This window comes from Gigantopelta aegis, chromosome 6 (assembly GCF_016097555.1).
Source record: "Gigantopelta aegis isolate Gae_Host chromosome 6, Gae_host_genome, whole genome shotgun sequence".
Taxonomy (NCBI): domain Eukaryota; kingdom Metazoa; phylum Mollusca; class Gastropoda; order Neomphalida; family Peltospiridae; genus Gigantopelta; species Gigantopelta aegis.
Genome location: NC_054704.1, coordinates 62397717 through 62425229, shown reverse-complemented (window position 1 = coordinate 62425229; position 27513 = coordinate 62397717). Strand labels below are relative to the sequence as shown.

The 27513-nt window shown below is 34.2% G+C and overlaps 1 protein-coding gene across 4 annotated transcripts in view; it reads left to right on the top strand.

The window, feature by feature from the left end:
• Positions 1–27477, top strand: part of LOC121374906 (protocadherin-17-like) — a 56170-nt gene extending 28693 nt beyond the window's left edge. For 3 of the 4 annotated variants that reach the window (XM_041502032.1, XM_041502031.1, XM_041502033.1), the window contains exons 2-5: positions 11721–14569; positions 20255–20434; positions 20984–21116; positions 25195–27477. In XM_041502032.1, coding sequence (XP_041357966.1) covers positions 11828–14569; positions 20255–20434; positions 20984–21116; positions 25195–25718 — 3579 coding nt within the window. In that variant the 5' untranslated portion in view covers positions 11721–11827 and the 3' untranslated portion in view covers positions 25719–27477. Of the gene's footprint in view, positions 1–11720; positions 14570–20254; positions 20435–20983; positions 21117–23420; positions 23464–25194 lie in introns of all 4 variants that reach the window. The other variant, XM_041502034.1, reaches the window with a different exon arrangement.
• The last annotated feature ends 36 nt before the right edge of the window (positions 27478–27513 follow it).

Below are 27513 nucleotides of genomic sequence, written 5' to 3'. Positions count from 1 at the left end.
ATGAAATAAAACCCAAGAGAGTCCATTAGTGTTGTCCATAAATCTGTCATTGTTATTTTTTTAATGGGGTATATGCTTTTAGAAAATAATTGACCTGGTTCATATTTGTGTGCAGCTCTATCTGCAAAAACGAGTGTTGATTTACAAGACATTCTGTGGTTACTTCATAAATCATCTTGCAAACACTGGTAGGTGGGTGGCTGCCATTGCTGTGCAAGCCTCATTGATTTCTTAGTTTTGCACTTGGTATCATTATGTTTATACCTTGGACTGCAAAAAGTGGATATTTGACAGCATTTGTAGGAGTTGGCTCCTGTTTTGTAAAACTCACTGCTTATACACTTTCATTGGATGCAGTTTTATAATATAAATTTGTATATTTTATTCACCACCTTTAACAAATCCAAATGATTTGTAAACAATCTTCTAAAATTGTTGCAAACATTTGAATCTGACACCACTGTACACGTCAAACAAACCATATTATTTACCCCCTGCAATCTCTCGAGGAATATTGTTTTTAGCCTTACAGGATGCGTAGGTTTAGGTAGTCGAGGATCTTTTGAGAACTTGTGAAGCATGAATGCAAGTCTTGGCTTGAACACTATTGTATTGTACGATATTGTTTACACGACTGTATTTTTATTACATTTACGTATATAAAAGTTATCTCAGATTTCCCATTCATGAAGTACTTCTGTTGATAATATATCATTGCTAGTCATGTTGAAAAAAGTACACCCCGCAGGTGACATTCTGGAGACAGTAAGATGTTGAAAAAAGTACACCCCGCAGGTGACATTCTGGAGACAGTAAGATGTTGAAAAAAGTACACCCCGCAGGTGACATTCTGGAGACAGTAAGATGTTGAAAAAAGTACACCCCGCAGGTGACATTCTGGAGACAGTAAGATGTTGAAAAAAGTACACCCCGCAGGTGACATTCTGGAGACAGTAAGATGTTGAAAAAAGTACACCCCGCAGGTGACATTCTGGAGACAGTAAGATGTTTCCTATGAGGATAGACATTTTAGAAAGCAGATACATGGATCAAAGTATATGCAGAATTTTAATGTGATTAAAATGGAATAGCATATTCAGAGAAAGCATGAAGGACACACTCAGAGAATTACTGTTGAGTTTTAATAAGAGTGAATGATGGCATGTTGATTATGGTAAGTTTACACTTTCAAGTCAAAATATAGTAATTATGGTAAGTTTACATTTTCAAGGCAATTTATTAGGGTTTTTTATAACTATTGGTATGAACAAGTGAATTTATTTTTATATACAGTTATTGAAATTCTGAAGTAATACTTCTCTTGCATAATTGTATTCACAAATATAATATATACTATTAAAAAATTTATTTGCCATAAAGATTTTTTCCACAAAAACATCAGCTATTTGATGTCATGTGTAACATGATTGGCCAAAGGAAGTTTGCTTGTCAAATCAAGTGACCACTAAATGAGTTCAATTCAATGTTTAGCTAGTCGGTCATGTGATTATTATATGTGCTATATGTATATATACATTTGTCCATAGCTTGTTCTCGCGATTGGTATTCTATCAGTACATGTAGCTGTCTTCTGTATGGACATATTTGAGTGCATTAATGAAGTACTAGTACTAAATAAATCAACAAACAATTATATAAATAGGAATTGTTTGAGGAATAATCTTGCTTTTATGTGCATTTTGTGTGGGGGTTTTTTTAATAAAATTGTGACTAATTCTAGGCTTTAAAGGACAGGAAACTAATTGGATTCATTTGTGTATTGTGACTCCTGGTAAATGTGTGTAGTTTTTGCAGCATACTGAAACAAATCTATGTACATATTAAGTCTTGTTGGTAATTTTCACCAGGGGCGGGATGTAGCTTAATGTAGAGGGCTCATTTAAGGTGTAATGGAGAGATTGTAGGAGTCTTGTCTGGGGTAGGCCATATAAAAGATCCCTTGATACTTGATCAGTAGGAGTTGCCTATGATGTTGTGGCAGATTTTCTGTCAATTTCGTCAAAATATTGAAATAATTATGTTGGACACGAAATAGCCGGAGTTTAAAAAAACAACTCACTTGCTAAGGTGTCAATTAAACAAATTTCCATTTTCATCATGATAATTTGTCTCTTTGGAACAAAAATGATTGAATATTACTAAAAAGATTATTGTCAAGATTTCAGATTGATTAATAATATATTGTGTTAATACTATGCTAGAATTCTGCTGGGCATATTGTTTTCGGACTGCTTTATATTAGAGAGAGGATAATAAATTTCTGCAGGAATATTAATATAAATATATATTAATAAAGCTGCTTCTACAGCTGTGTGGTTAATGACACTTTGTCTTGGCCGTATTCTCATTAACAAGAATCATTTGTCGGTTTAGCCCTTTGTCACTTGTTAAGACGGCTGTAACAGTGGTGACCGGAGGGGAGGACCATGTGAAGGGAGTGGTTCCAGCGCGGCTGACAGCATCACAGCCGAGGTCCAGCCACTGAACACTGCAATTATGTTTGATATTTGTTACTATGCCCCTCATTAGATCCTCCCAAGGAGCATGGCGTGTCGTGGGGTTGAGTCCACTTTCAATGGTGGCGTCAAATTTCGCAACCTTTAACACCTGCTGTTTGAGTGTAGGCTTGGGTTCAGTAATGAGACGGGCTTTATCAAAGTAACGGATTTGAAATGTAATGTGGGTATAGCTTAAGCCACTTGTCTGTGTTTGATGTCCCCGATTTTCACCACATGCGATGTTTTTGTTGGCATGCTTTATGTTTAACAAGAGGGAGGTTGTTGGAAGCAAATGAAGTACCATTCATATGATTAAAATGTCTTGATTGTTAAAATGAAGCTAATTTAAGCATGTTTTGATGTTACCGACTTAATGGTCATTTCTTTAATACTTCCAGTTTTAAATTTTATATTTTATTAACATTTTACTAATTTTAGTATTTAACATCACATATTCTCTTTTTAAATTGATTTAATATTACATATTAAAGTCTGCCAGAAATGTAAACAACTTGACCCATGTAAACGTACTGTATGGTAGCAAAATAACCTTTACAAAAATGTCTACTTGCAAACACTGTTTGCAAGCTTCTTTTTTTAAACTTCAATTATTATTCATGTAAAATATTAGTTATGATTATGAATGTATGCTGCATTTTTTATAGAAAGGTAACTTTAGTTCTACCTAGCATAAAAGTGATAATAGCATTTCTTCCTCTGTAAATATGAATGGTGGTATGTTATCTTTCTAATCAAAGCATGTGATTGTGCATGGTAACAAGATCTGCCACAGCAAACAAGTGGTAGATTGCAGTCAACAGAAGCCTAGAAGCTTCCAGTCTCCATCTATAGTGCTAATGTTGATTTACAGTAGATTATTTTCCTCAGCAAGTCAGTATCTCTGTTAGATGACTCATTTCACTCGGACAAACTCCTCATTTATTTAATTCTGTCAGTTAAGTTAGTTTGTTTTGTTTGACGACACCACTAGATAACATTGATTTATTAATCATTGGCTCTTGGATGACATTATTTGAAAATTTTAATATATTGTTTTAGAGAAAACCCACTATTTTTCCACAGGGGATCTTTTATATGCATTTTAACAGGACAGCACATACCATGGCCTTTGATATATCAGTCATGGTGCATTGGTATAGATAGGGTAAAAATCTGTCCTGACTTTACCAGAGTGATAGTATTCTTTATGTTCTCTCATACTTCTTAGAAAGCTTAATATAGCTAATTTTTACATTTCTTTTAATATCTTCATAAAACAAATTATTGAAATATTGACAGCATCTTTAAACATTGTGTAATGTAGGGAAATATCTCTATATAGGCTGTTAATACTAGTATTTATTTAAATCACTGTGGAAATTGAAGTATTAATTAACCTTTGATAACATGTCCGGTGGTATTTTTAACAACTCACCTCCTCTACTTAACCATCCTGAACTCATTGATGTAAGATTTATACAGAAAAGCAACTATGTGAAAATTGTACAAGTGTAGATGCAAAAAAAGACATTAGGTAAAATGGGAAATATCAAATGAAAATTACTTGTGAACAGTCGGTTAAAAACAGCCCACCTGGATCCGAAAACGACAATTTAGGTTGTCTGTTTTTAGGCCACCTGCATGTATATATTTTTTAAATCACAAGGCCTGTGGGAATTACCTTACTTCTGTGAGAGGCTCTCATACACAGAACAATTACACAACAATAACACAGGTTCATATTGAACCCTGTGTACTAGTATACTTTAAATTTAAACTTTTCAAGCAATTATAAGCATTTGTGTTGGTAGGATCAATCCTGTGAAGGTGTGTGGTTTACCACTGAGCTAAGTATTGTACGTTATATATAGGGATTCTTCATTATAACAATCCATTTGATAATAACTTTGAATTAAATGTATAATATGGATACAGCACCTAATTTACTTTCTTTATTACTGTACCTATTTATGCTGCTAGGTATTTATAGTATTGTCATCATTGACTCTTTAAGTTTTTAACAATGTTGCAAACATTGCACAATGAATAAATTCTTTTTATGGCTGTGATATTGAATTTTACGGATAAGTTTGTAGAATTATTAACACCTGAGGAGACTGGGAGGATACACTTTTATAATTAATACTGGCACATTTTAGTATATCTAGGTACTAGGGTTCAAAATGAGTTGGAGAGAGTTATGCTTTGAAGGCAGTATTGACTTTGTGTCAAGTGACAGGAGATTTTAATCATTTAGTGATACTATGCTGTTGCTTTAATCCTCGGCCTGCGATCTGTTATTGGATGTGTGTGCTGGGTTTCTCAACTATTTCTCTTGTTTGTCCAGTTTGCCATTGTGGTTGACACAACATGTGTGATCTGCTTAGATCCTGTCCACACAAACCACTTTATAATGTGTATTAAATAAACATAAATGTTCATTCATAAGTGTTCTATAGGTCTTTTGGCTTTGTGTAATTTATCCATACACATTTGTGCCTGGCTTGAAGTTCACTGAATACTGAAATTGTGGGTTATGTTTCTTCATCACATACATTATATTATTAATTTCATAGTAACTTTTTGAGAAAAATTAATGATTTAGTAGCCCAGTGGTAAAGTGCTCGTCTGATGTCAGAATTACCAAATATTTGACATCCAGTGGCCAATGATTAATAAATCAATGTGCTCTAGTGTCACAAAAAGAAACTTTAACTTTAAACATGTTCTTGAGATGGCCCGATTCAGCAACCATTTTTACTGTAATAATTTGGGCTATTGTTAAAATCCTGGAAGATATTAAAGATTCATGTGCATCCAAATATATTAGTTTTACAGACTTGCTGTCTTGTCTCCATCCTTTACAATACCTGAACTTGGAACAACCCCCATCTCGGATGGTGACATGAACGTATATTTTTATCCATTGTCAATATGAATGTTAAATTGTGTTGGGTACCCAGTCATGTTGGCATTACTGCAGATTTTGCTGCCAAGGCTACTTTGAATTTGACTCATGTCAGTGTTGGAGATCCTTGATTTTAACCATCATTTTAATCAATATATGTTTTCAACTTGGACAGATAATTGGAATGGTATGGTTGTGAACAAGCTTCATTCTGTCAAGCCAGTCCTGGGAGGCTATGCAGGAAAGATGAAGTGGTCTTATGTCACGCTCACATCTGCCATACACATTTAATAGGATTCCTCTTCTTAGTGTGAACATTACCAGTGTACTCAGTGTACTCTGGCTTGATGCATGGTCAATCTCAGATTGATCCCCGTCATTTCAGTATTTACTATCAAAATTATGTTTATAAATAGAGAATACTACATGAGAGGCTGTTATAGATACCATTTTTAAAATGTATTGAACACGCGAAAGCAAGTTGGATACATTTTTAAGCAATGAGTTGTAAGATAAATGGTATCTAATGGACACAAATATAGTATTCTATTTCTTACATATCCTCAAAAACCAGGTTTTAAGCAAATTACTAAATTACTAAAAGTTATTTATAGCCCTTGCACTTGTAGCTAACTTATGTGTCACAAACGTCACAGTATAATTGATGTTGATCATGCTATTTTTTCATTGGATGTATGGCATTGTTGACTTGGTCATCACCTAGGAGCAGCCAGTCGTATGTGTTGAAATTGTTAACAAACGTACATGTTAAAAAGTATGTGTTATCAAAAATAATGATGTTCTCACCAATAGCTGTGTATTAAGAAATCCATTTAATGTCTCATCCTTACAAATAAACAAATTCCATCTATATCAGTAATTAATGATTTTGTTAATAAAATACAATTGATAAAGCATGTACATGCATTCACATTGCAGATAGTCTCATGAGACAGATATGTATTTACCAGTAGTAAAATCTAAGGTTGATAAAACGATATTAAAATGGACCAGCAGTGATAATAGTTAGTCAAGCAACACTCTTCAGGGTACATACTACCAACTCAAATCCCATAGATGACAACAGTAACATATAGCCAAGTTGGTCGAAAATAAGACATAAAATCTTCTGTACTTAACAAATTATTTGTTTTTGAGCAGACAATAAAAAAACCCAGTGATCAGCAGGCTGGGATGAGGTTGAGGCATGGGATTTTTAATCCAGATACCGACTTCAAACCCTGGGTGAGTGCTCCGCAAGGCTCAGTGGGTAGGTGTAAACCACTTGCACCGACCAGTGATCCATAACTGGTTCAACAAAGGCCATGGTTTGTGCTATCCTGCCTGTGGGAAGCGCAAATAAAAGATCCCTTGCTGCTAATCGGAAGAGTAGCCCATGTAGTGGCAACAGCGGGTTTCCTCTCAAAATCTGTGTGGTCCTTAACCATATGTCTGACGCCATATAACCGTAAATAAAATGTGTTGAGTGCGTCGTTAAATAAAACATTTCTTTCTTTCTTTCTATCTTTCAAGAAAGTTTTTTTCCCTTCTCTCGCTCTTTATTTCTATTTCTAGTAGTCCTTTTCCTAGTTTCCGAACATTTCACCTTCAGTTATGTAAGGCGTATGTGGCTTAACAAGCCTATCTGTTTCATCTTAATATTGAATACTATGCATTTATGCATAGGGCTCGGGCCCTTTGTATTCCCTTTTGTTTATTTTCAGCTTCATCCCTGTTACTCCACATGTCTGTCTGTCTATCTGTCTCTCTCTGTCTCTCTCTGTCTCTCTGTGTCTGTCTGTCTATCTGTCTCTCTGTCTCTGTCTCTGTCGCTCTCTCTCTCTCTCTCTCTCTCTCTCTCTCTCTCTCTCTCTCTCTCTCTCTCTCTCTCTCTCTCTCTCTCTCTCTCTCTCTCTCTCTCTCTCTCTCTCTCGCTCGCATGAATGCACGCACATGCATATTGTGCGGGCATATGCATACATAAATTATTTAATAAGTGCATTATATATGAGTGTATAGCTTTAATTATGTATCATTTATGTATATACATTAATACCATGTACAGCAATGATTCACGGCCCCAACCTTGACCTTGCTTATGTTTCTGGGGACAATAACAGTTTGGGGGTTTTTTAATTTAAAAATCCCATAGACAACAATAGTAACAGTAGCTTACATCTCCTGTAATCAACATAAACACCACAGATATAAATAACTACCACCCGGTACCCTTAAAGTGAATCAGAAAAAATTGGGGATCAAGCTGCTCATTTCACAGATAATGGGTAGCATCTATGAATACCCTAATTCCGCACAAAATTGAGTACTCTTGTTTTTCACAGGTACAAGGCTACTTGACACAGTGGTACTAGATGAAACAAAATTACTTACTTTTGTTTTACTTTTTTTACCCAGATAAATCTAATTTGTTTTTCACAACCAACACACTCACATTTATCACCAATCAGAAGACTTGTGGTGTTAACTTCTCTATCAAACGTTGGGTGCACCTCAAACTTTAACCCAGCCGGAAGTCATTTGGTTTAATACTACCTTCAGTATCTTTTACCCAAATGGATCATATTGCAATTAGGTACACTAATGTGGATGGTAAAAAATTTCAATAAAGATTAATGGTCTTATCCATAATTAATGTCGGAGCTAATTTTGACACACTTTATCTTTACTCTAATGCTGGTTGAATGAGTGATGTGTAAAACTAGAACTTCCAAACATATAAATTACATGACAGATTACTTCAGGCTTCAGTGGCTCATTCTTCTCAGTTAACATGGAGGATTGTAACTTGCTGGTTTAATTTCATCGATTCTCTTATTCCATGTTAGTTGCAACAGTCAATGTTTTAGTAGATTGAACTCATCTTTTTTGCACATGTATGTGTATTTGTTTCCATAGTAACTCGATTACTGATCAGTTTTTCAAAGACACTTTGTCATGGGAAAAAATCAATATGACAATGTTTCCAAGGAAATGTAAATAATAATAGATTTTTTCAAGAGCTACATGTATGCTTACAAGTTATGAGGCCAGATAATTCCAAGTTATTAGTACTTGTCCTCCCCAAAAGATTTACTGGCCCTCATATTTGACAATCCATTATTTCTAAGTATTTTTCATAGTCATATGAAATTGTTTTTGAATGAACCATCTGTAGTTGATTGTAAAACAGGTTATCTATGACATGCATGCCAATTATGTGGTTTTCTTTTTTAATACTGAATAAGAAAGTATTTTTCTGTGTGAACTAATTCCGTAAAGAAGAGGATAAAATGTTTTCTTCAGCATCACACTCGACACAATTATATGGAATTTGGATGTGTGGCTAAGGACCATACAGATAAGAGAAAAGAGACTGCCGTCACTCCATGGGCTACTCTTTTGGATTAGCAGAAAGAGATCTTTTATATGCACCATGCAACAGACAGGATAGTACATACCACAACCTACGTTACATCAGTTGTAGAGCACTGGCTGGAATGAGAAATATCTCAGTGAGTATCAACTAGATTGGATCTAAAATGATGACACATCAGGCAAGCACTCTACCATCAAGCTATGTCCCACCTGCACAGTACAAATGACATACCAGGTGCATTTAGGATTCTTAGTACAATAATTCAGTACATGTTAGTTCACCTATACAGCTTTCTTAAGTTGGCCATTAAAAGTTTCTCATTAAAAATTAAACCTGATAATGTATCAGTACCTCATACTGAGTGGCATTGAAACCATTCAGAAGGTGGATTCTTGTTGCAAGGTGATTTTTATCTCTCATACAAAAGGATGCTGCTGCTATGGCAAAACACTTGATATTGTGGTAAAACTAACACTTTAATTGCTAGTTCCTGCCAAGTCAAGTGTGAAATTTTTCAGCTGTTCTTCTTGTGGTCGATTGCTTCAATTTCTCAAGTTTAGCCGATTTTATTTTGCAGGCATTTTCAAGTGTGGGCTGTTGGTGACGTTAATTAGAGAGTAATTATTGGTGGGATCAGGGGGTAATGATGCTGAAAATATGGCAAATGTTACCAGGGATTGTAACCCAGGGCAAGACTAGCTCTAGGCACTCTACAATTATGGAATATTACAATTGTGTCGCTGTGCTAAAAGTTCATCTGGCCACTGGTCAGTTGTCTTGTCCATTCAAAGGCTTTTCTTTCAACAAAAAGTATGCCTTTAAATAAAATAAACTTGGTTTTCTAATTTTAGGTTAGTTTTGAGTATCAATAATATACAAAACTAAAGACATGCACCAATACACACATACATATACGTACATTGTCATTAATGTGATTATTAGATGTGTTTGATCTGTATTGTGTACCATAATGTTTTAATGCTTTATGCTGTGAATTTCAATCTAGTATTACTTATGTTATCAAGGAAACATTATTCTTTAATTAGTCAGTTTCTTTTTCTTTTTGGAAATGAAACTATAATTTATGATTTGATTATGATACCATGTATATCTATCAAAATGATACATGTTTTCTCAAACTTAGTTTGTAGTGAGAATTGCACAGTGTAACATTCATTATTCAGTGTTTTGTTTGTATTTTGTTCTAGGGGCGGGATTTAGCTCAGTCGGTTGAGTGCTCGCTTGAGGTGCTTGCATTGTAGGATCAAACCACCTCAGTGGATCCATTCAACTCATGGTTTTTTCTTTTGTTCCAACAAGTGCACCACACCTGGTCAAAGGCTGTGGTATGTGCTTTCCTGTCTGTGGGAAAGTGCATATAAAAGATCCATTGCTACTACTGGAAAAATGTAGCGTTTTTCCTCTTTTAAGACATCCAGTAGCTGATGATTGATTAATCAATGTGCTCTAGTGGTGTCATTAAACAAAACAAACTTTATTTTGTTCCAAGAATTGTTTAAAAAAGAATACAGATATAAATAATCTTGGCATTAAAATATATTTTATTTTCTAAAAAAAGAGTTTGATTCTGGCAGAACAGAACAGTTCATTCCAATAATCTCTATATATGATCCAAATTTGTGTCTCGGTACAAATACTACAACATGAACCGTTTTGTACTGAAAGCAAAGAATGCTGCAGTAAGCATTAGTGTAAATATTACACAATTATAATCAAGTTTATTATTATAGTGATGTAGGCCTATAAAAAGCTTGTTTTGAATGGCACTAGAGTTACTAAAAGGCAATGACTTTCATAGGTTAACTGTAATAATATATTACAAACACGAGACATGAAATTGTATGATCTTTGATCGTGGTATGTATAAGACAGAGTAGCTTTACAGTAAGTAAAAGTAAGCCACTTTGTAGTGAAATATGTTTTTGTTAGACCTTATACCTACCACAAATGAAGCATGTTAAGTGGCAGTGAAATAAGACTGTGATTAATTGTGGGCTATATTCTTTTGTTGGAATGCAGAAGTGTCCATTGTATGTTTTAATCTGAAGTCCTTCAGGCAGAGTTTTACCAGCTTAATCTTCTATACAGTTAGGAAGGCACTCCTCATTTTTATGTCCTTCCTAAATTGCTTTTAGGTTTATGAAATATTACTGAGGCATGTTCGTACACATTCAGCTGTTAAGCTGAAATTAAACATTAATTTACTTTCGAGTGGTGTTACAGTAGCGTGGAATTCACAGAATAAGCTTAAGAAAAACATTACATAACTGATGCCTGTTACTCAATGATTTGATAAGCAATCAATGATCATTTGAAGATGTTCACTAATTTCATTTTGATGGTTAATGTTCTTTAGGGATTGACAGTCGGGACAGACTGTTGGTTCCCGCTTATCATAAGCACTGCATGGCCCAGTGCTTGTGGCCAGTGGACACTGGTCAGTTGGATGTGAAAGCTGGTGTCATGTGGTCGAAGAACTGAGTGAGTTGTGTGAGGTGCTGTTTGTCACCAGCTGTACAAAAGTCTTTCATAACTCATTTTCTCTTTGTCACAGAAGCTTGGCCAGTACTTTACAGTGGTTTAGTTACTTTAAGGCAACTGGACATTTGTAGCAAATTAAGCTGATTGACAGGAATTGAATGGTGAGGTGTGAATGTTTCTGTGGACCTAAACAGCAAGTATGTAGTTGCTTACAAATTGTATTCTAGCAGCATTTTTTTAAAATATAACTTTATTGATAACTATATATTATATCTTTTGAAAAACACTATTTGACCGAGATAAATTCTTTTTAAAACCAATGTAAAAGTGTATTTTCTTAAGCATTTATTCTAATATACATGTATGTCTATTAAGCTTTGTTTCAATTTAGACATGTTTAATTTTTTATTTTCAGGTCTATTTGAAAAGTTGGTGGAAGACTGGGTTAGAAATGGTAAAAACTGACTGGCTGTGAATACTGCTTAATTCCAAGATAGGATCTACATCGATAAGCTGTTCAAAATGAGCCCTCTGTGCTTTTGGTTGTTGATGTGTGGATTACAATTTATTTCTGGAGATGGAGCAAATCTTGAATACACAGTGAAAGAGGAGGAAGCTGCTGAATCGTTCATTGGAAACATTGCCCGTGACAGCAAGTTGTATTCTATATATACAGCAGATGACTTTCAGAGACTGAGGTATGATTTCATGCTGGAGAATGAAGTCACAAAGAAATTCACGATTGATAAAGTGACCAGCACGCTGAGAAATTCAGAACGACTGGATCGTGAATCTCTGTGTTTGTTGAAACGGCAGTGTATTTTGAGTTTAGATGTTGGGGTATATTTACTTCATCTGAACACATCTCATCCAGACATGAAACAAATATTACGCTTGAAGATAACAATTGAAGACATCAATGACCATGCTCCACAGTTTCCAAGTGAAGCCATCACACTGACAGTTCCTGAATCAGTTCCGATCAATCACATTCTGTCAACCAGTGCAGCATATGATAATGACACAGGAGAAACAAATTCTGTTCAGAGTTACCAACTCATACCTAAAGATGGCATGTTTGGACTCAAAGTTATGAAAAATCCTGATGGAAGCACAGCCTTGGGCCTTGAAGTTAAATATAAGTTAGATTATGAGACTCGTAGGACATTTGTACTAACTGTTGTAGCTAAGGATGGTGGACAACCTATTCCAAAATCTGGTACAGTGAGAATCACTGTTATGGTCACCGATGTGAATGACAATGATCCTGTGTTTAGTAAGTCTACATTTAATGTCACCATTGTTGAAAATGCTCCACTGAATGTTTCCATTCTTAAGCTGGAAGCTCATGACCAAGATTCAGAACTCAATGGAGATATTTCCTTCAGGTTCAGTTCACGTACTTCTAAGCGGATTAAAGCATACTTAAAAATTGATGAAAGAACTGGTGATCTGTATCCCATTAAGCTGATTGATTATGAAGAAGATAGAATGTTCAGATTTCTTGTAGAAGTTTCAGATTCGGGATCACCACCACGCTCCTCACAGGCAGCAGTTACAGTCACTGTTGAAGATGTTAATGACAATGCTCCACAGATTATCATAACCCTTCCTCCAAGTGAGCAAAACATAATTGAGTCGGCAGAAGTGGGAACATTTATTGCCCATGTTTCTGTGTTTGATGCAGATGGTGGTGAAAATGGGATAGTCAGTTGTAGCATTGCAGATGACCATTTTAGGCTAGAAAGGTTTTCAGACTTCAATAACTATAAAATAATTCTTAATAAGAGTTTGGACTTTGAGGAGTCAGTTTCTCACTTGGTCAACGTGACATGTAGAGATCAAGGTGACATCCCACGGTTTAATTCTACGACATTTGTTGTGCGAGTTCAGGATGAAAATGACAATCCACCAGTGTTTTTGAAAGAAGTTATTTCAGCTCACGTTATGGAGAATACAAATGTGGGCTTTGTTTTTCTGACCTTGACTGCAGCTGATAAGGATGGGCCTGGTAACAGGGATAACATATTTTCCATGATTGATGAGTTGGACTCGGATTTTTCAGTTTCACCTACAGGTGAGGTCTCAGTAATAAAAATGATTGATCGTGAAAGGACACCATATTTGCAGTTTGTGGTAATAGCCAGAGATGCAACAATATCATCACTGAGTTCCACGGCAACGGTAGAAGTTGTGGTTGATGATGAGAATGACAACCCACCTAGGTTTACTATGCCCCACTATCAACTGTATGTTTATGAAAATAAACCAGTTGGTTCATTCGTTGCTAAACTGAATGTATCTGATGAAGATGAAGAGATCATTTCTCAGTTTAGGTTCTCTCCTCAAACTGATCTTTCTCAGGTTTTTTCTTTGGAAAGTACAACGGGTGTTCTCAGAACTGTCTATCAGTTGAATCGGGAAGATCGCAAAAAGTTTATGTTTAATGTCATTGTAACGGATCCATTCAACACCGGTAATCCATTATTCATTGACCATGCTAGTGTTACAGTGACAATTTTAGATGTAAATGACAATTCTCCATCATTTATATTTCCTAGCACTGTGAATGATTCGGTTTACATAGCATACCACCAGCCAGTTGGCACAATCATCACTACACTGGTCGCAGAGGACCTTGACATTGTCGACAAAGAGAAACTGACATTTACTATTGAACAAGGGAATGAGAAAAATTTATTCTTTTTGAATTTGATATCAGGAGAAATGATAGTAGCTAAGGAATTAACATCAGACAACATGGGCGTGTATAATCTGGTGGTGGCTGCTCATGATTCGGGGAAACCCCAGCACACAACTTACAGCAGGCTGAATGTTATAGTGTCACGTGGAAACAATACAGAGTTGGTGGCAGGGACATCGGAGGATTCCCAACAGTATATTGTCATAGTGATCTCTCTCATATGTGTCACCATTATTCTTTGTGTTGCTGTCTTTATTACGATATGCATTATCAAAAAGGCTGATCGTGACCGACGTAAGGCATTAAAAGCTAAAATTGTTGAAAGTCAGAAAGTCTGTGTGGAAGATGGTTCAAATTCAGGATCATCAGTTTGTGGAAGCCCAGACTCTAAGTACGACAATGAGGTAGAGCAACTTAAGAAAAAAATAAAACGGGAACTGAGTTTTCATGTTGATGAAGATTCAGAACCACTGGATACAACTGAGCTCACCAATGGATCTTCTTTCTCTACATTCAAGAATCTCACTCATTATTCATCCATTGACAACAAATCACCCTCAGTAAGTATCTTTTGACCAGTTCAGGTATAAAAGATCCTTGCTACTAATGGAAAAATGTAGCGGGTTTTCTCGCTAAGACTAAATGCCTAAGTTACCAAATGTTTGACATTGATTAATAAATAAATATGCTCGAGTGGTGTCGTTAAATAAAACAAACCAAGTTTATGTAAATTTAGACTTGAGTTTTTGAAAATGATAAACATATTACAATTGAAACTGATAAATGTTATGTAAGTAATTCCACTTCCTAACATGGTCCATGTCTTTCAGTCATGATAAATTAAGTTTGCTACTGAAATGTTTACCGTACAATTGTTAAACTTACAACATCACAGAGATAAAATTGAAAGGGTCAATAGAGACATAGCAGGTAAACTGAGCAGAAGAACTATGCTGACAAGTGTTTAAATTCTCTGTTGTAAATGTTGTATGTTTTGCGATGGTAACTTGTTGTGTATACATGAAACCTAGCTATTTACTTAGAGATCTTTCTTCATCTTCTGCTTGGGCGGCACATACATTAGCTCAGTGGTGTAGTGCTCGCTTGATGCGCGGTCGGTCTGTGATCGATCCCCGTCGGTGGGCCCATTGGGCTATTTCACATTCCAGCCAGTGCACTACAACTGGTATATCAAAGGCCGTGGTATGTGTTATCCCATCTGTGAGATGATGTATATAAAAGATCCCTTGCTGCTAATTGAAAAGAGTAGCCCATGAAGTGACGCCAGCGGATTTCCTCTCTATATATCTGTGTGGTCCATAACCATATGTCTGACACCATATAACCGTAAATAAAATGTATTGAGTGCGTCGTTAAATAAAACATTTCCTTCCTTCCTTCATCTTCTGCTTTGTTTCCTGTAACTGAGTACTGTCCATATGTTCTCTATTGTCTTCAATTATCTGAAGTTTATATTTGAATTTCCATTAGTTTATTTGAAATTTTCTTTGATTTAAGAAACAAAACTCATTTAAATTCTGTCTAAAAACTGGGTCATTCCATGTCAAATCAACAAATGGCCCACGCACTTTGGTCTCAGATTCACTTGAAATTTGTACCAAACATGCCTCAGCTATCCACATGAACAAATCTCAAGTTTGAGTTCTGTATTTCAAATAGCTTTGAAGTAACTGACACCGGCCTCGGTGGCATCGTGGTTAGGCCATCAGTCTACAGGCTGGTAGGTACTGGGTTCGGATCCCAGTCGAGGCATGTGATTTTTAATCCAGATACCGACTCCAAACCCTGAGTGAGTGCTCCGCAAGGCTCAATGGGTAGGTGTAAACCACTTGCACCGACCAGTGATCCATAACTGGTTCAACAAAGGCCATGGTTTGTGCTATCCTGCCTGTTGGAAGCGCAAATAAAAGATCCCTTGCTGCTAATCGGAAAGAGTAGCTCATGAAGTGGCGACAGCGGGCTTTCTCTCAAAATCTGTGTGGTCCGTAACCATATGTCTCACGCCATATAACCGTAAATAAAATGTGTTGATTGCGTCATTAAATAAAACATTTCTTTCTTTCTTTGAAGTAACTGACATTTTCCTAACTATGGTATGAGTTAAATTTATCTGAAAAATGGCCACTGTAATTTCCCTGCTATATTTCAAGACCTATTATCTCAGGACATGATAGACTTAGAGCCCTGAAAGTTTGCATGGGCACTAAGAAGGACTGATTTGTAGCAGACTGGTGCTTTTCAGTCATCAGACTGGATACAAATGAAAAATGTCAAAAATGCAAGTTTATTTCACGAGCACCCATTTTCCAGACTCTAAACCAATGTCTTACATTCACTACACACACATAATCGTTTTTGTCTATGAAGTCCACACCAATAACTGCATAACTGTAAAGTTTCATTGTTGATTTGACATGGAATGACCCAACTGTTAATGGTATAACAGATCAGTACATAATAGCATGGATATGTTTTCACAGCTATTAACAAGTGTCTTAAATACTGATACCTATCCTACCATACAATAGACATATATATATATATATATATATATATATATATGTAATGAAGTGTATTACTATCAATATACATGTACTACTTGTATTTTCATGAACACTGTGAGAGCCATATTGCCATGTGGTCATCATTTCGTGAGATTGTTACAGAGCTTAGTGTCAAACATAATACTACATGATTAGCTTATTTCATTTATTAAAGAAATGTTTGTCCTGTGGACATGAGGTCAATACAACTTGAGCATACTGGCTTTTACGAGTACTGAAATGTACAGTACTTACTACAAATATGTAAGTGGATTGTATAACACATGTGGCTACATCATGGGTTAAGACCCATGCCTCAAGACAGACGTAAATATATTAAATAATATTTATTATGTAATTATTTTTAAAACACATATGTGGACAAAACATTGTTTATTTTCTCAGGTCATGGGTTCATGGTAAACCCTGAATACATGTAGTTAGATGCTAATACATTCATCAATGTAGAACTATGAGGTTGCCAAGTTAGGTAAAGCATTTTGCAAAGTAATTTATTTATAAGTTACTTTCTCCTGGAAAGATGTTTCAAATAATGTAATTTTTCTGTAGTTATCGACTACTGATATATGAAAAATATTGGAAGTGGGGAATATAATCTTTTCAAAATAACTAAAAGCATACCTACAGTCCGAGGCATGCTCCTTTGTATAATTTATAATTTTGGATGGCATTGAATATATTGATATAAACTATACTCTTAATTTGATATAAATTTAAATGGGTTTTTTTTAATTATTATTTAATACATGTATGATTAGTCATCTTAATGTCGACATACTAATTTGTTAGTCTGAATAAATGTTAAATGCTTCAAGATGAAAGCTAAATGCATTTCAAACCTTGATTTTGATGCTGTCTTAAGATTATCAAAGGGTTGTCCATAAAATATTATGAACATTTTGTTGAATATGTTAACTGTATGCTTGGGTGGGGGAGGGGGGCGTTTAAGGACCAGTGTATGCTTTCTTTAAATGTTATATTTCTTGCCATATTCCAAGAGTTGTCAGACATCTTTTCCACCAATTCGTAAATGTCAGTGGCCACATGCTGGGAACTATTTTTTGTACTACATTATGGATGGATGATCAATATAAAACTCAATGGGAATTTTATAGCTATTCGTTAGTGATGATGTAATGCTGAAATCGTTATACAAGACATTAAAACCTGTGTGGTTTAAGTGCAGTGGTGAAATCACCATTGATTTTCTGGAATGAAAAGCATTACACCATCAGTAATATAATCATCGCAAAGATAAGACTGCTACCGTGTGTTCATCAAGCAAAGTGAAAATTTAACAAGTAAATATTATTACAAAATAAATTAAAATTATTACATATTTCCATTATGCATTTTGTAATAAAACATGATAATAGTCTGTTAACTTCAAACCTTAGTTCAATTTCCATTGATTATATATGCATTTCAGGTAGCATTCTTTCATTTAGTGCAAACTGTACCACTGAAGTTCTTAAACTCAGTTTTGGTTAGCAGGGGGATCCAAAAAAGAGTGCTCTATGCTCTTGACAGATGTTGATAATTATGGATATAATAAACTACTATGTCAAATTTTTGATATTTTTAAATAATTGAATTTTAAAGTTTACAGCTCTGTAATAATGCCAACAGCCCTTAATGGCCAACTATAATTATCTAGGTTTTTATTTGGTGTTATTCTGACCATGACATACATGTCAGTTGGACATCACACGTTATTTCAGTGTTGTATTTTATGTTTTTGATAATATGACGTCTGGTTTACAATGACTCCACATTATTTTCATTTCATTATTTACGACTTTCTATAATAATTAACTGGACCGAAAGTGAGGTGTATATAACTAATTCATGTTGAAATTTGCCCATGTGATCTATTTTGACACAATAGCATGGCATTCCTTATTAAATATATTTTAAATATGCTTATACCGTGTGAATAACATGTTATATTACTGGAGTAGTTTGCAATTAAAAAGTACATACTCTAAATATAGGTTAGAGAATATAATCAACAAATGTCAAAAGTGGACATTGTAGGTTATTCTTTTGGACCCTTCACATATATGTATACTGGTATATGTAACATTATTCTTTTTAATTGGTGTTTAAGTGCATTATATTCTTTCTCTCTCTTTATGACCAATGTTATGCACTTGGCTGTTGAATATGACATTAAAATTTAAACCAACATGTTTTAGCTGTTGGAAGTGTACTACAGTTGTCAATATGACACATGGTGGTTCCTGTTGACACAGATGTTGTGACAGTTTGCCTTATTACCATGTTAGATTGAACTTACTTGTCGGTGCTATGTCATGTTTCAACATTTCCCATTCTACTGCTGTGTACACATTGTTTTGTTGTGACACAAACATCACACCGAGCAACAAATCACTCCCAAACAAAGATGCGGGTCTCACTTAATCCGCCAGCTTCACTCCCAACAAGCCAGATTCTCACACTAACACTATTGTCAACTTGCGCTAATCGCAAAAGTGTGACGGAATTTGTTTGAAACATATTTTACATCCTCTTAAAAAGCTATATAGTAAATCATCTTCTTTTTTAAAAGGTACTCCTTAATTTTCTATTTTTTAAAGAAAAACATTTAGAGATGAAAAAGAATTGTTTAAATCTTAGCTCAGTGATGTTTTCAAAATGAATACATAAATTGTTAAAATATTTTAAGTATTTGAAAAAATCTTTTATAAAATATTTAATGAACTTGATGGTATTAAAACGTTATTTGGCTTTTAGTAAAATAAATAATTTAATGATTTTTTTTAATTTAAAAAATAACTTAAAATGAATATTGGACTTTAAGTTACTTTAACGACACCACTATAGCACATTGATTTATTAATCATCGGCTATTGGATGTTAAACATTGATAATTTTGACATATAGTTTTAGAGATGAAACTCTCCATTTTCTCATTAGTAACGAGGGATCTTTTATATGCACCATCCCACAGACAGGATAGCACATACCACAACCTTTGATACACCAGTCGTGGTCCAATGGGCCTGACAATGGATATCTATCCTAGACCGACCATGCTACAGTCAAGCACTTTACCACTGACTCAGGCCTGTATAATGGAAATGAAGCTCATCTAGAAATGCAATAACATGTGCTTCAAGCCCATTATGATGACAAACTGCATAATATAATTGTTAAATGACAAGATTTTGCACACAATGAAGGGTTTGCCATCTGTTGGATACACAGCTTTTGGGGAGGTGGGCCACATTATATACTGATCACCATTGTACAACAGCTTGCGTTATAACTGGTAACAGAACAGGCTTCACTTTCATCATAGTTTACTCAATTAACATTAATAATTAATATCAAGTGGAATGAGAAGCCATTGATGTGAAATGTTAAACTCCTGGGAATGAAATGGGAAAAAAATGTTTGTAGTTTATTGACCCATTTATAAGTCTTATTCTTAGTGACTATAGAACATTTAAAATATTTTTTAACAAATTACTTGAAAAGATATTATGGTGGTGAATTTTAAGCCCTCAAATGATTATTTGTTATGGGTGTTGATTGCAGGTGTTGTTCTTATTCCAAATGTCACACTGCCTGTAATGGACTAGCTGTTAAACAATAAGATATTGTATTTAATATGATGATGATGTTTTATTTTAGACACCTCAGGCTTGTAGCTCTGTGCTGACAAACAACACGTGTACCCCAGAGCACATTCAGCTGAAGATGGGATTCTATGACAACAAGAAGCAAGATATACAGAGACTGGCCACTGAGAGGGGCCTCACTCGTGACATGCACAAGTATCCCAATACCACACAGTGGTTGGCCACTTCAAATGTAATAATTTTGTTGTTTTTTTGTTTTTGTTTTTTTATAAGAGTGGGCTATATAGTTAAACAGTTGTTGTCTTACCAATGTGGCACTTACCAGTGAAAATTTGAGAATGCATCATTTTAACTGTCGGTTAAACATATAATGTTCTGTAAACCTTTATTACTGTAAGTAAGATACAAAAACATCAGTGCTGCTATAATGTTGGTAGCATTTTCATTCAGCTGGAACAAGGGATGGAGTCTGGTTCAAGGATGTAGCTCATTGGTAGAGCACTCGCCTGATGTGAGGTGCATGTGGGATTGATCAGGCTCGTGGACTTTATTGTAGTTTTACCAGTGCGTCATGGTTGGTACATCAAAGGGTATGGTATCTACTGTCTTGTTTATAGGAAAGTACCAAATAGCCATAATTCTGTGTGGTTAAAAAATATATATGTATACATGTAACTAGGTTAATCATGCATTTTCTAATATAATCTTTTATAATATTTCTTTTTTATGGCAGAACAATTTATAGGCAAGACATTCTAATGCCTAGAATTTTTTATTTTAGGTAACCGTGAAACGACCAGAAGACACAACAAGTGAGTTGTCTGGAGGGGCAGACACCACAGACAGTGGACATGGAAGCAATGAAGATGAACAGCATGGCGGCCAAGGTTCTGCAATACCACGCCATGATTCAGGTGGGTGTCACGGGCATATACCGATAAAATAAGTCTATAATATGCAATACCACGCCATGATTAAGGTGGTGGTCACAGGCATATACCGGTAAAATAAGTCTATAATATGCAATACCACGCCATGATTAAGGTGGTGGTCACAGGCATATACCGGTAAAATAAGTCTATAATATGCAATACCACGCCATGATTAAGGTGGTGGTCACAGGCATATACCGGTAAAATAAGTCTATAATATACAATACCACGCCATGATTAAGGTGGTGGTCACAGGCATATACCGATAAAATAAGTCTATAATATGCAATACCACGCCATGATTAAGGTGGTGGTCACAGGCATATACCGGTAAAATAAGTCTATAATATGCAATACCACGCCATGATTAAGGTGGTGGTCACAGGCATATACCGGTAAAATAAGTCTATAATATACAATACCACGCCATGATTAAGGTGGTGGTCACAGGCATATACCGATAAAATAAGTCTATAATATGCAATACCACGCCATGATTAAGGTGGTGGTCACAGGCATATACCGGTAAAATAAGTCTATAATATGCAATACCACGCCATGATTAAGGTGGTGGTCACAGGCATATACCGGTAAAATAAGTCTATAATATGCAATACCACGCCATGATTAAGGTGGTGGTCACAGGCATATACCGGTAAAATAAGTCTATAATATGCAATACCACGCCATGATTAAGGTGGTGGTCACAGGCATGTACCGGTAAAATAAGTCTATAATATGCAATACCACGCCATGATTAAGGTGGTGGTCACAGGCATATACCGGTAAAATAAGTCACAAAATCAAATACCATGCCATGGTTCAGGTGGGTGTTACGGGTATATAGCGGTAAAATACAACATGCAGTACCACGCCATGATTCATGTGGGTGTTACATATAGTGGTAAAATAAGTCTCACAACAGCAGGCTTCAGCAAGTTTAAAACAAGTCTTACAACTAAACCGTGATAAATCATTTGAGATAATATATCTACACAATTGTTTTGTTTTCTGTTCTAAAGTGTTTTTTTCATCAGATGCAATTCGAAATATCAATAAATGTCAGTTTTTAACTCTTGATTTTAACATAATGTCTATAAGTAATTAAATTACTTTATTAGTGTCTGCATGGTGTGTGAAACTTCCTATGGATTGCCCTATTGTCCAAATTTTGAATAAGCCTTAGTTGGAACTGTTAAAAAAAAAAGCCAGTCTATAGACGTCTGATCCTACTACCATAATGCTGTCATTGAGCTACATTCCCTCTTCCTCCCTCTCCTCCTCCTGTACAAAGCAGTTTTGTTAAACACTGTTAATGTGGAAATGGAAACACATTCCAATGATATCACTTGGTCTATATGATTTATATACATTGATTTAATATTCATTTTTCAATATAGTTACTTTGACAACCTATTTTTAGATGTGATGTCAAGATAAATATGCTGCTCATCTTATTTTCTTTGTTGGTTACATCAAGAAACTTTCTACTCGGAAATAAGATTACTGCATGTTTTGATCTCCCTTGACATTGAATAAAACGATTCCCTAGTCTGACTTTTTCATTAATAGTTAATTTGGAAGATTAATCTCACAGCCAGTATAATTAGACCTGGGATTAAGAGTTGATCATGGTGGTTGGTCAAGGGTGAACGTAATGAGATTCTCCCTGGCAGGCCTTTCAAACTGTTCTTTTCAACATTCACGCCTGTCCAACCACACAGAAAGTCACTGGTCAGCTTTTAGTGTCCTTGTTGACATAATGCTTCATCTTTTAATGAATCTTAGAGGTTTTCTTTTAATTGTGCATTGACCTTTTTCATAGCTGTTACTTCGGAATTCATATTCTGCTTGGAGCATCATAATGTTTGCATAAAACTGAATATTGCTGATAATTTGAGAAGTGGTTAATATTTCCTGTGCTTTAATGCATCAGATGAAATTGCTGTGCTGATATAGTAAAGAGAATGTTTTATTAATTTTCATCATACTCTTGACTTTCCTATAAGATATCCTGTTTTGAAAGTTAGATATTGTTTAAGAAACCAATTTTTTGTTTGTTAAATTTAGCAATAATTAAAATGTTTGAACAGGAATTGCATTTTCATTTCAGATATGCATAAAGGTAGTTAGTTTCTATTACCTCATTTAATGTTCATCTTCAAATAAAAAATCCATCTTTATCACTGTTAAATAACATGGTATTAAATTGCTGTATGCTTAAAAAAAAATTCTGGTTAAAACAAAGATAATTTTTATCCCTGTATTATGTCATTTCCCAAACAGTTGCCAGCAGAGGTACTAATGTTTGAGGTCAAGGAGGCTGTTGGTGAGTTCAGTGTCTGTGATTTGCTGTGTCTTCACCATCACCTTCATGATTCATTTTATTTTAAAATCTCACATTTGCCTTACTGTGTAGCAACTGATTTTTTTCATTTGAGTGGGTTTTTTCTCTTTTTGTTTGCCACTGATATTCATAATACACAAATGTATTTTAATATTATTGGATGTATAGCACTATATAAACATTTAGTTACAATTCTTTGGTGTCACTTTTTGTGTTTAGATCGGTTTCTGGTTATTAGTTTAGAATGATAGTCTTTCAATAAGACTAATATTGCTGAAATAAAAACTTTTTTTTTGCATACTATCATTTTTGTCTGACCTTGAAAAAGCTCCAACATTAAATTGTGTTGTGTAGCTCCTAGTCTCACTAACTGCAAGTACTAGATTAGTAAAACTTAATTGGTTTATGGTTTATAGTTACATCTATGAATGTCCATTTTAAAAAGTAAAAAATTTAGTAAATAAATTTTTGTTTTAAATTTTAAAATATTATTCAAGAACAAGATTAATCATGAATGATACATCCAGATTATTTATGTATTCATTAAGTTAGTTTGTAAGTGAGACATTTCGAAGGAATTATTGTATATTCAAAAAAAAGATTTAGTTTCAAAAAATCTATTTTTAAAATATAGCATTAAATGTCATTGGGAAATACATGTAATATAAATTAGTCTTATTCAACTTACTTACAACTAGGTAAGTATGAACAATAAGTAAAATTAGAAACAAATTTTCTAAATTAAGTGGATAATATCCATTTCTAAAAATAGCTCATGTGAATTCATGGATTCTTTATCGGGCCTTATAAGATTAAAATATGATCTTCAAGAATCTCTTAACTATTTTTAACTTAAACATACTAATAGTAACATACTAGCAATTGTTATATTAACAGATGGACAAATTGAATATATTTTGATATAACTTCAGTATTGTACTGAGTAACACCAACAGCCTCAACTGTTCAGACATTAATAAATATGTATCATACTGTGCAGTGTTGATTAATGCTTCATGTGTAAACTGAATGCATAGCAACATAGTATTATGTTTGTCCTAGAAATAGTATCATGACAATTCTTGAGCTGATGCATAATAAATAAACAACGCTACCATATATTTTACAGTATTTATTGATTGACTGAAACCTATTTTATTGCTTTTTAAAAAGAACAAATTGATTAGGCACGAGTTGTACAACTTACTTGGCCTTCTCCATAGTATTGTGAAGACTGGCTGCTGGTTATTGTGTGTTTTCTGTTTATCAATATTATTTTAAATGTATGTGACAGCTTGGTATTTGACTTGGTAAACACTAAATATAGGAATATAAATGAACATTTTGCTTCATGATTTGTTACTCAAGTTTCAGAGATTACCACACAATTCTAAAATAGATTAACAGCCATCTTTGATATAAATTTTAAAAGTGAAATGTTCCTTGATAAATGTGAAGCTTTTGAAATTTAAAAGTTTTCACTGTGTGCATGTGGGTCTCATGGGTTATTGGTGTATATGTGCAAACTCATATATAATACATTTAATAAACACAATTTGAAAGGATGGGGACCATTGGATTAGTTTAGCATTCAATTAAAATGTATGATTCTTTTGGTTATGAGAAATACAAAATTCATTGATAACACTACAGTAGTATATAGAATGATTTTCGGTGAAACTGAATTATAAATAATTAACATTTTGTTTTCAGGAACTACAAAGACTCGCACCTGCAAAGGTTTTCTAGGCTTCTCAAAGAAACTGTCCAATCTGGTGAAGAGTCCTAACTGCAGCCAGAGTACGGCATCGCAGTTGAGTCTTCAGTCGGAGTCCAGTCCTCAGTCTGCGTTAGACCAGTACCACCGCAACATTAGCTTCAGTGACGACAGTGTCACAGCTAACACTGTAGTGGACACAAAACTCAAGAAGCGGACCTACTCCGGAAACTATTCAAGTAGACCGTTGCGGAATGCTGCAATGACACCACATCAGTGCAACTCTCAGAGAATTCCATCCACAGACTATCGGTGCCAGAGTGTCCTGGCCGAAACGACCAAGCAGAGCACACCGGGATTGCGGTACTCTCTGGTCGACATGGACACACTGAGCGAAAGTCCAGGAGCCAATCTGGACCAGGAGGATGACAGGACAACCACCTCAGGCAGCTACACAATTAATGCTGAGGATTTATGTAATGAAATCGATCAGCTCTTTTTTAATGATGTTATTGTATGATCATTTATCGCAAAGTGTAAAAACATTTTCTAAACTTTGCCATTAATGGTTTGTTATTTAATAAGTTTGTATTTTGCCTTCGTCAGTATTAGATGGTAGTAAAATTGTGAATCTATATCAACAATACTTACTGTTTCTTATTTTCCAACAATAAATTATTCAAGTTAAAATACTGTTATCTACGGTTTATCTACGGTTTAACTGAATAAAAATATTATTTTTCAATTTCTGTCCAATGTTCAGATTTATCAGCTTGTAAATTTCACTCATTTCAAATGCATTTTGAATTAGGACTAAGGATTGGCCAGTCATATATGATGGAATAAAATTCAAATAGTGAATTTGAATAGCGTTATTACTTATACCTAATAATACTGTGAAACAGATCCAATATTTATTGACCTACAGTTTTTAATAAATTCACTGGGAGTTTTTGGTTGTATTTTTAATAGCCCACCTATGAATATTAATTATTAATTTTGTTATTAGCTGTTCTAGCAGTAGTACTACACATACAAATGTACCACTAACATCTTAAAGTTAATTTTATTTGTCCTATCTTTACTTGCTGATGAAGGCTAAAAGTAAGCATATTTGTTTCTGGGATTATGTTAAAGATTGGGTATTAGGTTTAGAATGATGAAATATTCAGTTATAATAATAGGAAATTATTTTTAAGACAGTAAGTTGATTGATTGTTCATTATATTTACAAACGTAGCACATTTTTATCTAGTCATTAACATTTATATGTAAATTATATTTCCAATCTGTTAATGGTTGAATAATATTTTAATAATGCATAAATAAACCACAATGACTGTGATATGTGATGTTGATGAATTTGTTTCGAAAGGTGTCATATGTTTGTAACGTTTTATTGTTTTAGAAACATTCCATCATAAAACTTTTTTTTATTATTTTTTTTTACCTTTCCAGCATTTTTATATCTTTTACTATTTGAAGGTATTTCCATAAGATTTTTGGCTCAGTGGTGTGTAAAATGATATAATACTTAGTGAAGTACAGAGTAGCCCTTGAACTCTGATGGATATCCTTAAAGGGGGATAACAACTATACATAGCCTTACACTATGGGGATAATATCTATCACTTATTTTACAAATGTTACAAATGTATGTTAAATTATGCAATGCATGAATGGTGCTAAAGTGTGTACATGTGTTTTGTTTGTTACTGTACATATGTTGCATTAGTTTTATACCCTTTTGGTCAGATGCACTTGTTCAATGAATGAGGTATTTTTAAATTGTAAGTTAAGTTGTTTTAATAAAATGTTTTTTAAGTTGGTTTCAAAACTTTCACATATTTTATTACAATGGAGAATTGACTTTTGAACTTGTTTTAAACTTTATTAAAAAGATAATGCTTAAATATTTTTTATTTAAAGATAATTATGGAAACTTACTTCAGATATGGAAAAACAAAAACATTTTATGCAAACTAAAGTATAATTTTTATAGAAAAACAAATGTGTTAAATTTGGTTTAGATTTGTTTATTCGTGAAACGTGTATCTTTTTATTGACATTAATGCATTCTACACATTCTTATAAACAGCAAAATATTTGTTACTAATTCTCAGGGATGTGTTATAAAAACAAATGTATATATCATTTAATGTGTAAATGTATGTACTAGGTGATTAAATCACCAATTGTCTTTTGTGTCTGCTCAGCACTCAGTGATAAAAAGCTGTAATGCATTGTAAATTTGTCCATAATAAATAATTTTAAATGAATTCTTGTTTATATTTTAATTGACTTGCTGTGACTTA